The sequence below is a fragment of the Macaca fascicularis genome, chromosome 14 (assembly GCF_037993035.2).
Source record: "Macaca fascicularis isolate 582-1 chromosome 14, T2T-MFA8v1.1".
NCBI classification, from domain to species: Eukaryota; Metazoa; Chordata; class Mammalia; order Primates; family Cercopithecidae; genus Macaca; species Macaca fascicularis.
The window spans coordinates 132,798,320-132,812,703 of NC_088388.1; the positions used below are offsets into that span (position 1 = coordinate 132,798,320).

Consider the following 14,384-nt stretch of genomic DNA (forward strand, 5'->3'; position numbering starts at 1 on the left):
TGCCAGGGCACCCTCTTCCTCCCCTGCAGGGGCTGCTCAGACCCCTGCCTTGGACCTGTTAGCTCCAAGGTTGAAACCTGCAGCCCTGGAATCCTCTCTGTGAGGGTCCCAGTTCTGATGACACAGAAGTAACCGCTTCCTTCCCACCTTTGCAGCCCTCTGGCTATTTGAGTGCAGCTGCCCATATTCCAAGACTGCATCCTCAGTTCCTAAATGTGCTGATTTTCCTATGAAAAGGCATCCTGGCCCTCCCCTCCCCTGCCCTCCTCGTCTGGAGGGAGCTGGCCACGCTGCTCCGCACAGGGCTGGGCTAGCAGAGCACGTGGCACTGTCCCACTGTGGTGTGGAGGCCACAAAGCCCCAGGGCCGCACCCCTGCTGCAGCAGCCAGAGCACAGAGCACACTGCACCTGCAGGAGCCTGAGGCAGCTCCCGGAGTTCTCAAGCCCTCCCGTCAAGTGGGGCCTCTGCCCTCCTGGCCTTAGGTAAGACATTCTCTGAATCTTGGTGCTGAACTTCCTATTTAACTGCATTTTATTCTTGTGGGTTTTGCCCATAGTTGCCAAGATATATGTAGATCTAGCAGTCCTAGCAAGAGGAGAAATCATGGCCATTGGGATTCTTGTTTTCCATGCGTCCCTTCTCTCCAAATTCTGTCCTTCCATCGGAAAGGCTCAGGCACCAGCGACGGTGTGGCCCTCACTGTCCTAGCTTACCGCCGGGTGGTAAAGGTAAGAAATCCCAACGCCTGGGCTGAGACCCTGCCCAGTTCTGCCGTTACAAACCCTATGCCCTTGAGCAAACTGCTTAGCTTCTGGTGCCTCAATTTCAGCGACTGTAAAATGGAACTAATAATAGCATCGAACTTATCAAGTTATTACGTGGATTAATGGGTCAACACATGCCAAGGGCTGAGAGCACTGCCAGGCAGTTTCCTCTCTTGTGGAAGGGCAGTGGCCAACTCTGCTTCCTTCTGGCTTCAGGCAATCAGTGGGGACAGAACGAGCCAGTCACACCAAAGGGGAGGACCCTGGGCATCAGCTCTTCTGCTGCCTCTTTCTGGCCACCACTGTCATCAGCAGCATGCGGGGCGTGTGGGATGCTAGCGTGGAGACCATATGAACGGACCCAGGTCTTCAGGAGTTCTCACGGGCAGATGGTACAAGGCACACAGCAATTTCTGAGGGCCGGGGGAGGTGACCAGCAGAGATGCCGTCACTCAAAGGGGACTGCTTAGAGGAGTTTGGGGTCATACTGTGAGAAGAGCAAGGTGGAAGAAAGCGGGATGGGTGTCTAGGGTTCTGACCTGGATAGAAGGTTTAATTTATCCTATGAGCAGTAAAGTATTGGAAACTGCGGCTTTGGGAGGAGGTTTAGAACCAGTTGGTCCAGCTCTCTGTCACCTCAATCATCCCAAGCCCACAGAGGACCTGTGCCCTGGGAAAGTCCCCATACATGAGGGCACAGCTACTGCCTGTGCTCCTGGGCTCTGCCCTTGCCGTTGGCTTCAGGGTGTCTGCAATTTTGGGTCCTAACGGCCTCCTGGTGACCCTAACTTCACTCAGCGGCAGCTTTCATTCGCTCGCTCTTGGCATGCTCTGGAGACAGAGTGCCAAGTCCCCAGCCTCACGCAGCACCATCAGTGCTTAGCAAACAGCCTGACGTCTCCAGTGCTGGAGCTCTGCCAAGAAAGCAATCGACACGATATCATGTCGCTTTATATATAGTAGCTTTAACCCCTCTGGAGTGATGTATTTGCAAGATAACAATGATTCTAAACTGACAAGCACTGAGAAGAGGCGCTAGAGTCAGGAGGAGAGGATGATGTTAGGAAGAGAGGCGCTAAGTGGCAGCCATGGGCAGTCGGCTGCCGCAATCTTGAGCTTGGCCCTTCCTCATGGAAGCTTCAGGAACAGCTAGGGGTGTGCAGGACCTGGTATCTGACTGTGTGGAGCAGCACGACTTCAGGCTGTGATTTTTGGACACTGCCTGCATCTTGGGGTTACAGGCACTCACCACCTCTCTCTGCATGGACTTGGGTGTCTTGTTTATCACACTGCCAGGTAAATGTCATGCACACTGCAAACGGAGAGCAGCTGCCTGGCCCCACGTGTTGAGTCTGTGCATGTAAGTGGGGGAGCGGGCAGAAGAGAGCATGAGACAGAGTGCTGAGGAGCTGGGGCAGCCAGCTGTGGGGCGATGGCAGGTTTGGGTGTGGAGAGCTCTGTGTGAGAGGCAAAGGCAACCCAGGAGCCAGAGCCAGGGGAAGGGGGTTCTCCCCCGAGTTCTTCCACTAGTTCTTCATGGACTTTTCCTCTCTCCAGCCGTGTTTCCACCAGGTAGCACTAGACCAGGGTTTCTTGTGCAGGAAAAGGAGAGAAGCAAACACTATACTCCCTGTGAAAGGGTTTAAAACACACTGCAGGCCAGAAATCCTATCCCCCCGACCATCCACAGCAGAACGGTCGCTTTCCTTGCATGTCATGAAATGGCATGTGAAGCTGTGTACACGTCTTTCTGTGTGTGTGTATTAATGATGTGTGTGTTTTAAGTTGTTCTGTATTTTAAGATGCGTTGACATCTTGGGGGCCTTGCAGATCTGGGAGGGACTGACCCTCCCAGGACTAGCTAATTCCTAGTGACAGTGTACACCTGCCTGCAAACACACTTTTCACATGCAAACTACCTGATCTAGAGCTCACACCCACCACCGTTATGGAGCTCTCCCACCCAAGCCAATCTTCCCCTGCCTAAACCACCCCAGGGTGATACCAGACAATTAGAAACCACGCCCGTATCCTAAACCCACTGACATTCTTCAGACTATGCAATTCTGAGCCAGCTCAGCTGCTGACCGTGCTTGGCCCTTCCCTTCCTATGAAAGCCACTTCCCTTCCTACCAAAACCGCACTAAAGCCTCCCACTCCCTTCACTTCCCACCTCGGACCCCAGCACTTCCCACCTCGGACCCCAGCACTTCCCACCTCGGACGCCAGCACTTCCCACCTCGGACCCCAGCACTTCCCACCTCGGACGCCAGCACTTCCCACCTCGGACCCCAGCACTTCCCACCTCGGACGCCAGCACTTCCCACCTCGGACGCCAGCACTTCCCACCTCGGACCCCAGCACTTCCCACCTCGGACCCCAGCACTTCCCACCTCGGACGCCAGCACTTCCTACCTCGGACGCCAGCACTTCCCCAGGGGCACGGTGTGCCCCCTCCCCTTGGGTCCTGAGAGTGACAAGCTCTTCTTTCAAGGTGGTTGTCTTGGTGTCTGCCAACCTACCATCCCGGACCTCTCTAAACTGTGTGGGCAGCTTCCATTAGCTTCCCATTCCCAAAGGGGTGCAAGTCTCACGAAGGGGCCTAGATGGTCCGGTGGTTCCTCCTAGCTGCTTAGTGAGTACAAAGAACCCTTGCATGTCAGCTGTGGTCACTGTCACTACCAAGGCCCAGCTGGGCAGGCAGGGCATGCGTGTGTCCTCACCCTTATGCACCGCAAGCAGGGGTGCGAGGGTGCTCTGGTGCCAGACCGTGATGAGCAGAGTCCAGGGCAGCACGATGAGGACGATCGCTAGGATGTCCCGTCTCTTCGGCATCTCCAAGGCTGGCTGCACCCACGGCTCCTCATTACCTGAGTGGCGGTAAGTTCAGGAGAGGGGTGGCCACGGGCGGCGGCAGCACAGGGGAGAAAAGAACAGGCATGGGCCGGGCCGGCCAGGCATGGAGAGGGCAGAGCAGCTGAATGTTGGCTAGCAGGTCTTACCAGCACTCACAACCCACCCATTGCGGAAGCAGGTTTGGAGAGTCCGGCCCGACTGGAGTCTGAGAAGGGGTCGCTGTCCGGGGGCAGGGGTCAGGAACCCTGGGGGGTGGACACCTGCAAGAGAGAGCAGAAGCAGATAGCCAGAGACCCAGGCACAGGAATGGATGCCAGCAAGGCCGGGCCCTGCTCTGGGACACACAGCGTCTGGGGTTCCACAATGGAGCCTCAGCCGTCCATCCCCTGAGGACCTCTTCTTCTGCCTGTTTGAGTGGAACGGGCTCTGTCCTTCCCACAAGCACAGGGCCGTGGCGCTGCTCCACTGATGAAAGTCAGGAGAGGGCAGGGGGCAGAAGCACAGACTGCAGAGACACCAGGTTTAAATCCCAGCTGTGCCACCCACAGGCTGTATGACCTTTGCAAGTCATTTCCGTTTTCCATGCCACAATTTTCCCATCTGTAAAATGGGGCACTGTGGTTCCCTGCCTCATAAGGTCATTCTCAGAATTAAACGGTACCTCCCATGCAGCCCTAAAATGCCAGCTACTTATCAAAGCCTGGATAAAGGGGTGAGAGGTTTTCTCTCTCTTTTTTACCATATATGTACCATAAATTATTACATTAAAATAATTTCAACATTTTAGATTTGGGGGTACACGTGCACGTTCGTTACGGGGCATATTGCGTGTGATGCTGAGATTTGGAGTATGATGAATCCCATTTCCCAGGTGCGAGCATAGTACCCAATAGGTCGTTTTCAGCCCTTCCTTTTACAGTCCCCAGTGTCTATTCTTCTCATGTTTACAGTCATGAGTACCCAATGTCTAGCTCTCACTTATAAGTGAGAACACACCGGATTTGGTTTTCCGTTCCTGCGTTAATTTGCTTAGGATAATGGCCTCCAGCTGCATTCATGCTGCTGCAAAGGCCATGATTTCGTCCTTTTGTATGACTGTGTAGTATTCCTTGCTGTATATGCACCGTGTTTTCTTTATCCAGTCCACACTGATGGGCACCTGGATTGATTCCATGCCTTTGCTATTGGGAATGGTGCTGCGATGAACACACAGGGGCAGGTTTTCTCTCTTTTTGTGAAACACTTTATTTTCCTTTGGATATATACCCAGGAATCGACTGCTGGCTAGAATGGTAGCTCTGTTTTAAGTTCTTTGAGAGATCTCCAAATTGCTTTCCATAGTGGCTGAACTAATTTACATTCCCACCAACAGAGGATATGTATTCCCTTTTCTCTGCAGCCTCGCCAGCATCTAATATTTTCTGGCTTTTTAATAATAGCCATTCTGACTGGTGTGAGATAGTCTTTTACTGTGGTTTCAATTTGCATTTTGGTGACAGTCTTTTGAGGACAAAGAAGAGATGCTTCTGGGATGGGCCCTGGGGGAAGTGGGAGAGTGCCTTCCTCCGTGCAGGACACAGCACCAGGGGCTGGGCTGGGCAGCAGCAAGGAGTAGAGGGGTCCCCGCAGGGGCTGCCACATTGAGGGGAGACAGTCCTCCAAAATGACAGCAGCAGGGGACCCAAGTGAGGAGAATGAGCCACTGGGACTCCCCAGTCCTGCAGAGGGTCCACTGGTAGCGTCCCTGGGAACTGTTCTCTCACATGGCAAGGACACTGGGTGAAGAGACCTCCTGACCACCTTGGAAACTGTCACATCCTCTTCTCCCTTTTCACTTCTGTGCTGAGCACCATGCATGATGCAGCAGGGACCCGTGGGGGTGACGGGGAGGGCAGGCAGCCTCGGGCAGCCCAGCCAGCCTCGCTGTGCTCACCTGTCCCAGTGCCCAGTGTTGGGTAGGGACAGCGCCTCACCTGGGGACCGTGCTGCCTGCTCCTGCCCCAGCTCACGTGTGCTCACCATTTCAGGCAGAGTCGAGCACTGTGACCGAGGAGGGTTTTTAGCCCCTGAGTTTCCAAAATAGTGTGTTTTCCCCTCCTCGCCGGGTCCTCTCTCCAAATAGTTCTGACGCCTTGTGGAAGACCAGGATCTGTCTTCCATTAAGGAGCACTGCGGTTTCCTGGGACGGCCGGCATCCCCTGCCCACACCCTGCCATCAGAGGCCCACTCTACCCAGAGAGTCTCCCCCACCCATTCCCTGGGGAGTGGAAGATCCACTGGGGTTCAGTGTCACAGGCACGTAGGAGATAGTGAACATTCTAGGCTGTGTGTGTCTGTGCCCCCCACAAACTCCTCTTTGCTGGCCCAGTGAGGGACAGAGCCTAGAACTCCACACGGGATGCCTGCTGGGCCTTGTGTTCTGAGATTCAAGTGATCTCATGCCACATTCCCCAGATTTAGCCTGTCCCTCTGCACCCAGGCCACTGCTGGAGTTGCATGGGGCTGTGTGTCAAGACACGTTTTGAAAAGGTGTGATCTTAGGCCACAGCTGATGAAGGACGGGGAGGCTGGGCCTGGCTGGGGCTTCAAAAATGTCCAGGAAGATTTCTTCTGTGTTCTCGGAGACTCTCGAAGGAGCTTTCTCAAGTGCTCCTGGTTTTGGTGAAGGTTCTAACACCAGGATGGAGAAAGCCAAGGAGAGAAGACGAGTGCTATGCCAGCTCAGTCCCTGTGGGACACTCCCTTCCCTTTGGGGCAGCCTCTCAGACCCCACCGACTCTGGCACCTGCTCGGCCTCCCTTGTGCCTGCTTGCACTGTTGTTTATACAAACTTTCCTATAGCGTGAGGGGTGTCTGAAGATGAGGCTCAGCTCTTCACATGCACCTGCTCCTGCAACGTCAGAGCAGCCCTGCGCAGTAAGCATGGCTGTGGTCCCTGTGGGTTCATCGAGGCCAGAGAAGGGGAGTAACTTGCCTGAGGTTAACCATGAGGAAATGGTGGAGTTGGAATCGAATCCAGGCCATCTGGCTCCATGCTGTCATCGGGGGCATAGGATGAGAGGTCCCAGACCCCCAAGCCTCTCGAACCTGGGCCAGGGGCAGAGTGGGCAAGGGCCACACACAGACCAAACGCTTCCTCTGGCCTGGACCACAGCCACCCTCCTCTGCAATGGCTGCCCCCCTGCGGGGCCCTAGAACCTGCCTGGAGGCGCAGCAGGAAGGAGGGGCGGGAAGGAAGAGGGGAGAACGGGGCCTGTGGGCAAGGTGCTGTGGGACGATTTCTGCTCCCATCCAGGCTTTTTGGTCAAAACATCTATGAGAGAAAAGGGAGGGGGAGAGAGGGAGAAAAGCTCTAAAAATAAACTCAGCAATAAACCCAGTTGTGCATTAATTACTCTGGAAGCCATTATGGCTTGAAAACCCCATAACTTTAATGGAGGCTATTATAAGCATAGTAGCGAAATCGTGGAGCTAATTACCAGGCGGTTATCAAGCAGAACAGAGAGAGCCCCCAGCCTGGAGAACGCCAGCTGGCCGGCAGGGGGCGGGTCGTGGGACGTGATGCCTGGGCTGGGCAGGGGGCCTGGGGCCAGGCAACGGGGTGGGCTGCACCTGCCCCCAGCTCTGGGCCCCAGTCTGAGGCTGGGCTGCAAGGTTGGCCGGCACTGATCCCCTCTTGCAGGCTGCTGCTTCTGCCTGGGGCTTGGAGGAGGGTGGAGTTTGCCTGTGGTCACAGGCTGTCTCCAACAAGGACCCCAAATGGCTTCTAGATACTTGGGTCGGGCAGAAGAATCAGCACAAAGGTACGGGAGTGGCTTGGCCACACCCAGGGGAGCCCAGGAGATGGGGGCAAGCGTGGGGAGGCAGGATGCGGTGTGGGCAGTGTGTGTGAGTGGAGGGCCCAGGCCTGCCGCGGTCACAACTCCCATCCTGACACCTGCACCATGTCTGTGACCAACCTCATGTCTCAGGCGTCTCGGCAGGTAAAGACGCAAAAGGCTGTGCCCTGCCCTCCCCGGGTGTCCTCAGAGCCTCAGGTGGAAGCGAGCACTGCCCTGTGGGAGAGTGGAGGGCGGTTCCCGGGTGGGGCAGCACATGGGAGTGGGCGGGTGGACTGGATGTGTCTGGCAGGTGCTCCACCGGGACCTGGGTCATGCTGATTGCCCTCCTTGACCTCGTCTTTACAGTAGGGAGGCTGAGCTGGACGTTTCAACGATCCTGCCATTTTAGCAACTGGAGGTTACCATAGGGCTCTGCGAGGAAGACGGGATGTCCTACGTGAGGAAAGTGTAGCTCAGTGGGCGCCCAGGGCCAGAGGCAAGGCAAGAGGGCCGACAAAACAGCCTCCCGTGGAACTGAGTCCTGACTTAAGGGCCAATATGCCTGTGGAGATCGGCCACGCTGGAAACGCCTCTCTGCAGGAATCTGTGGCATTTTGTTTTGTTTTGAGAGACAGGGTCTCTCTGGGTCACCCAGGCTGGAGTACAGTGCCATGATCACAGCTCACTGCAGCCTTGAGTTCCAGAGCTCACGTGATCCTCCTGCCTCAGCCTCCCAAGTAGCTGGGACCACAGGTACATGCCACCATGTCCAGCTAATTTAAAATTCTTCTTTGTAGAGACAGGGGGTCACTAAGTTGTCCAGCTGGTCTCAACCTACTGGGCTCAAAAGATCCACCTGCTTTGGCTTCCTAAAGTGCTGGGATTACAGGTATGAGCCATGGCACCTCCACAGAGGAATCTGTCTATGGGTTTTAGCGGGTTGTGGGCTGTGAATAAAGACTAAGGGGTGTCTGGGACTCAGACGGGAAGGCTCTGATTGGCCCAGGCTGGGGCAGAACGTGTGAGGCTGTGGAGCATGTGCAAGGCTGGTTCAAGGCTGGGCGATTCTAAATGCATGGAAAGGTTTTCTTCTGAGCCTGCAGGCGTTCACACGAAGGCCTCAGCAATGCCTCAGTCCCTGAGGCGAGGAGCTTATTTAATTTCACTCAACAAATATTAATTGAGCATCTGTAGCAGGCAAAGCACTGGGTTGGATTCTGTGGGCAATCCAGCAGCAAGGGTGGGGAAGCTCTGCTCAGTCCGGAGGGGACGAGATGACACAGCTCACTCCAGCGCAGGCGACGTGGGAACGCAAAGTGTCCCCGAAGGCCTGGATGCGTGTGCGTGGTGTGTTACAAACAAGCTCAGGCACTGTCCAAGGTACTCATCTCCGGAGGACGATAAAAGCCTTTTTACCCGGTAAGATTGGGAACGGTCGTTAAATGGTTAATCAAAAACGTCCATTAAGGCGAAGAGTCTTTCCAAACGATACATACACGCCGCACATTTCAATTTAAGTAACTTGCAGAGCCAGTTGTCCGACAATGATGTTTCCCCAGGACCGCACAGTGCATGCTAATTTTCCCCAAATCCAAACTACCCATCCTTGCAGGCTCTCAGCACTTCCGCTCTGCCAACCCAGGGTCAGGCAGGTCTGTGCCGTCTGACATCGGCCACGCCGCAGCTCCTGCTGCCACCTCCAGCTGTGATTTCTTTAAAGTGATTCGAGAGCTGAAGGGCACTTGGTGAGCAGTCTGAGTGTAGTACCCTTCAGAATATGACTTTCCCTAATTTGGAGAACTTCTTTCTGGACTCACCTTATGAAATTTTCATAGAAACAACACATTTACTTCAGCATGCTATTTCAACAGTTTACATGACATCCTGTGATGACAGTAACAGGCGAGACGGGGAGCGCTGGGAACAGGCTGGGAACCAGCGTCACCGACTCTTGAGGGCGTGGGCTCAGGGGTGGCAGCAGAGGGAGCCCCGGGCATCACAGAGGCACCAGTCAACGTGTGTGCGGACCGGATGCAGAATGCCGACCTGCTGGCTAAGACAGCTGCTGTTCATACCATCTCCTGGCAGCCAGGAACCCGCGTGCCCCCAGAGAGAGGGAGGCAAGGCTTTGTCCCACAGACCTGCAGGTGCCCCTAATGGGATCAGCGGATTCGTATCGATTCCGCAGGCGCTGCTCAGGAAATGCCTGATGCCACAGCTAATCAGCTCCCAGCCCAGTCAATCCATACTTCATTAAGCCCTGGCCCTCCGGCCCCCAGCGCCACCGCCTCTGGGCCCACCACAGCCCCGCTGGGCGGCAGGACACAGGCACTGACCTCACACCACACAGAAGCCACTTTCCCAGGCCCCTGCTCCTCTTTCTCCTCCTTTGCCCTGGTCACCGACTGCAGAGGGTTGGGGAGGGGTCCCATAGCCGGTTCTACTCTGAATCTCACATTGAACCAGTAAGACTCCCTTTTTCATAAAGCCCAGTCCCTTGATGTTCAGAGTAGCCATGGCATGAGGCAGACACACAGATCTCATCCCCATTTTGCATGTGAGGACACCAAAGCTCAGAGAGCCTGTGTGATCGGCCCAAGGTCACAGCGTCAGGTGCCGGCAGAGCTGCTCAAACTCCGGCCTTGGCCTGTGTCCAGTGCCATCCGTGCCCACACCACCTCCCCCTGTAGACCCTCCCCTGGCCCACCCTCGTGCCCACCCACTGGGCAACGCTGCTCCAGGGCCAGAGCCCCCTGACCTCTCACCCCCTGCACGGCCTACCTCAGTGGTCAGGCCGAGTGCCCCCAGGCAGGCACTGCTGGGCTGTCCCCACCCTGCTTTCACCTGCTCACGGAGGAAGAGCGGCAGGCTGGGGCCCTGGGATGTCTGCACTCTGCTTCCCAGCCTGGGTCACTGCGGGCTCACACTGGGGACAGCTGATGGGAGGGCAGCGTGAATCCCAGATCTCAACCCATCTTGTTCCCTTCTAACCGGGAAAACCAAGCCAAGGACTTGGGCAGAAGGAAGTATTAGCTTTGTTCTGTTTTGGTGCAGAGAATACTTTCACGCTTTGGTTTTCTTCCAGCATCAGAAATGTAATTTGCTGACTTTTTAAAGGTAGTTCCTTTGTTTTTCTTTTTTTTCCAGAAATAGTCTTTGGATTCAATTTCGATTATGATTCAGTAAAGAATGAAAACTGGGGATTGGCTTAGTGTAGAACTCTGCAAGTGAAAGTCCACTCTGGTTAACTGCAGGAATCTGGACCGAATACACTGTTGGCCCCAGCTGGTGTCACTGAAGTTCCCTGAATCATGTGGCTAGTGGTCTGCAGGCAGCAGTTCATCCACTCACCCGAGCCTCCATGCAGGAGGCCCTGAAGCAAGAACTGGGGCTTCATGGTGTGGCGACGTCACACACTGCTGCTCTCTGCTGGGGCACGCCTGGGGGTGGGTGGGGGAGCAGGGATGAGCACACAGATGCTCTGCAGGGGGACGGACAGCCAGAGAGGGAGCGGCAGCTGGAGATAAGCTGAAGGACACAAACCTGACAAAGGATTGTGGGACGCTGGACAATGGAGCCAGGCCCGTGGAAGACCCCAGAGAGGAGCCATCCCACAGCAGGTCATGGTGGGGGTGGGGGTGCTTCTGCTCGGCCGAGTGGAGGAAGGCGTCCGGCAGGAATGTGCTAACCCTGACAGGACGATGGGACACAGAGCACCACTTGGCCGCTTGGCCCCTGCCTGCATGGTAGGGATTACTGAGGGTCATGCTATCTTTGGGATTTGTGGCACTGGCAAGTAGTCCTTGTAAAGAACCCTGGAGCCCAGCCTGGGACTGGGGGAGAAGTCTGGTATTGAAAGGTGCTTGTCCCCCAACCTCCTTTGCCCTCCTTCCCTGCTACCTTTCCATTCTTGCCCTAGACCCATTCTAAAACCCAGGCCCACTTTTGGAAGGAAATGTCCCCACTCCCAAAACAAGTATATTCATTTTCTATTGCTGTCTAACCAATTTCTACACACATGGCAGAGGACGGCCCCCACCGGCTCTCTTCAGTTCCTATGGGTCAGGAGTCCAGGGTCCCAGAAGGCTGCGAAGTACTGGCAGGGCTGTGTTCTCATCTGGAGGGCCGACTGAGGAAGAATCTGCCTGCAAGCTCACTCGGGTGGTGGTGGGACTGCGGGCCATGGCTTCTTGCTGGCTGTTAGCTGGAACTGCCCTCAGCTCCTGGAGGCTCCTCGCAGATCCTCGCCACATGGGTTTCTCCAACATGGCCACTGACTTGGTCAAGCCAGCAAGGAGGGGATCTAGAGCTAATCCGCTAGCCGATGGAATCTTACAGAACGTAATCCTGGGAGGGACGGCCCACTGCTTCTGCACAGTGTGCTGGCTCGGGGCTGGCCACCAATGCCATCCACACCGAAGGTGAGGACTGCACCAAGGCATGAGCACGGGGTGGGTGGGGCTTCTGAGGACACCTGAGAGTCTGTCCCCCACACCAAGGCAGATGGGCCATGTCTGGCTTCAGCTCCTCAAATCCTGCCTAGTCCCACAGCTACTGAGGGTGACGGCAGAACCCAGCCACAGCCACAGCCTTCTGCCGCCTCCTCCTCACCACCTCTTTGCTCTCCTTTGTCCCGGAAGAGCCATGCGTGGAGGGGCTGTGCAATGCGGAAAGGGTCTGAACCCTGCCGCCAGACGACCCCGTGCACCCTACCAGCCTCTTTCCTCCTCTGCTGTGGGATCCTGGTGAGGCAACCTCTCTGGGCCTTCATTTTCCCATCTGTAAAATGGGAATAAAAATACTGCTTCTACCACTAGGCTGTCAGGATAATTAGGGAAAAAAAAAAAATCAGGGCAAACCGTCTGCCACGTAGTTGGGCCAATGAAGAGCAGCTGCTGTCACTGTTGACCTTGCGGCCTGGAAGGGGCAGGGAACGGGTCTGCTCAGCCTGGCTTCCCGCCACCTCCTTCCAGCTGAACTCCAGGCTGCTTGCTGGAGGGCAGATGGAAGCCATGGACCTGAAAGCCCCACGTCACCTCCAAAGAAGAGGCAGTGAAGAAGAGAGGGTCTGGGATCGTCAGAGGAGAAACACCAGCATGAGGCCCCTGACAATGTCCTTTGATTTCCCTTGGCCTCAGCTTCCCCATCTCTGGCATGGAGCTGCTACACCCCTTGTGTTGTCTGCTGTGTCCCATTGTGACCCAACACACAACCTCAGATCCAGCCGCCATCTTTCCTCCGGAGGCAGCTCTCATCCAAGCCCCCTTCTTTCTGTCATGGTCCTGGCATGGAAACCTCAGGGCTGCCGTTGACTCCACCTTCTCCCTGCGTCAGCTCCTCCCACTGCTGCCGTCCCAGGGCTGCATCCCCTCATCCTGGGCCAGGTCAAGCTTTTACCCGCAATGGCCCTTGTGGTGATCTCTCTGACTCCTTACTTTCCTCCTCAATTCAGAGTCCACACACTGTCAGACCCTCCAGTCCCAACCTTCAGCCTGCTCAGATCCTTCTGTGCCACTCCTGACTGCAACGTGCCTGGCCTGGCGTTCAGGGATGCCTGCCCTGGGCCCACCCCCCACTCCCACCACATCCCTCCTGCTCCCTGGCCACCTCTGCCCCCCCAGCTTCCATCTCTGGAAATTCCAACATGGCACCCTCTTCCTCGTCCTGTGGTGAGAGGTACCACGGCCCATGCCCATGCCCCATTCCCACCCAGAGCCGCAGGGGCCAGAGTCAGGGGTGCCCCATTCCCACCCAGAGCCGCAGGGGGCCAGAGTCAGGGGTGCCCCATTCCCACCCAGAGCCGCAGGGACCAGAGTCAGGGGTGCCCCATTCCCACCCAGAGCCGCAGGGACCAGAGTCAGGGGTGCCCCATTCCCACCCAGAGCCGCAGGGGCCAGAGTCAGGGGTGCCCCATTCCCACCCAGAGCCGCAGGGGGCCAGAGTCAGGGGTGCCCCATTCCCACCCAGAGCCGCAGGGACCAGAGTCAGGGGTGCCCCATTCCCACCCAGAGCCGCAGGGGGCCAGAGTCAGGGGTGCCCCATTCCCACCCAGAGCCGCAGGGACCAGAGTCAGGGAGAAGGTTCTCAAGCTGAGTCAAGATGCCGGAGCGCAAACCAGGCATCCATCTCCTTTCCTTCCAGCTGTCAACCGCTCCCTTGCCTGGGCCTCCACGCCCCGCCTGCTCCTCCCTGCGGCCTCCACGCCCCGCCTGCTCCTCCCTGTGGCCTCCACGCCCTGCCTGCTCCTCTCTGCCAGGCCTCGGCCGGGGTCCAGTGCCTGTGGGTGTACCTGGGCCCGAGTGGCATTTAGGGGGCCCCACAGTGAGGGACAGCAAGCACGGGCTTGGTCCCGGTGTCCCCCCTCCTTGCCCAGCACTCTCTCGAGGCTGATGACGTGGGGAGATGCCAGTCTGGCCACAGCAACTCAGGTGCCTGCTCCCTGCCCTCCGCGATGCGTGGCTCGGAATTCGACTCGAGAAAACCGCTGGGGTTGAGTATCCTGTTGACAGCTCATTGCGGCCGTGCTGGCCACCACGGAACTGCCCGCCTGAGTGACTTCACAGGGCAGCTGGCCCGCTGCCTGACCCCCATGTGCATGCGTGTGAGCCTGTGTGCTCACGGTTGGCACCGCGTGAGTGAGCACACGTGTGTTCACAGGCACGTGTCTGTACCCTCTTAGCTGGGTTTCGGGGTTGCTCTGTGCCCTGCCGACAAATCCACAATCAGGTCCCCGTTCAAATAAAAGAGCTCATGGGCCTGCCCTTGGCACCCAACGGCTTCAGATGCTGGAACATAGACGGGGAGACGCCAAGAGGCCAATCCACTTTCTCTGCAGCACTGGGGTTTGCGGGGGCTGCTTCTCCTAAAAACTACTAAACACGACAGCTCACGCTCAGCAGTGATCTACGGCTTCCAAAATGACGGTGCGCTGGTTGTCTCAC

The 14,384-nt window shown here is 56.5% G+C and overlaps 1 protein-coding gene across 8 annotated transcripts in view; it reads right to left on the reverse strand.

Annotated features, from left to right (window-relative positions):
• B3GAT1 (beta-1,3-glucuronyltransferase 1) overlaps positions 1–14,384 on the reverse strand; it is a 33,318-nt gene that overhangs the window by 5,945 nt on the left and 12,989 nt on the right. For 2 of the 8 annotated variants that reach the window (XM_074015712.1, XM_005580225.5), the window contains exons 2-3: positions 3,786–3,882; positions 3,490–3,636 (exon numbers count right to left, since the gene is read on the reverse strand). The exons of 1 other annotated variant lie outside the window; for it this stretch is intronic. In XM_074015712.1, the coding sequence (XP_073871813.1) occupies positions 3,490–3,636; positions 3,786–3,789 (151 nt within the window). In that variant the 5' untranslated portion in view covers positions 3,790–3,882. Of the gene's footprint in view, positions 1–3,489; positions 3,637–3,768; positions 3,883–6,596; positions 6,936–14,384 lie in introns of those variants that run through there. 5 more of the 8 variants (XM_045370724.3, XM_005580227.5, XM_074015713.1 and 2 more) reach the window with 4 other exon arrangements.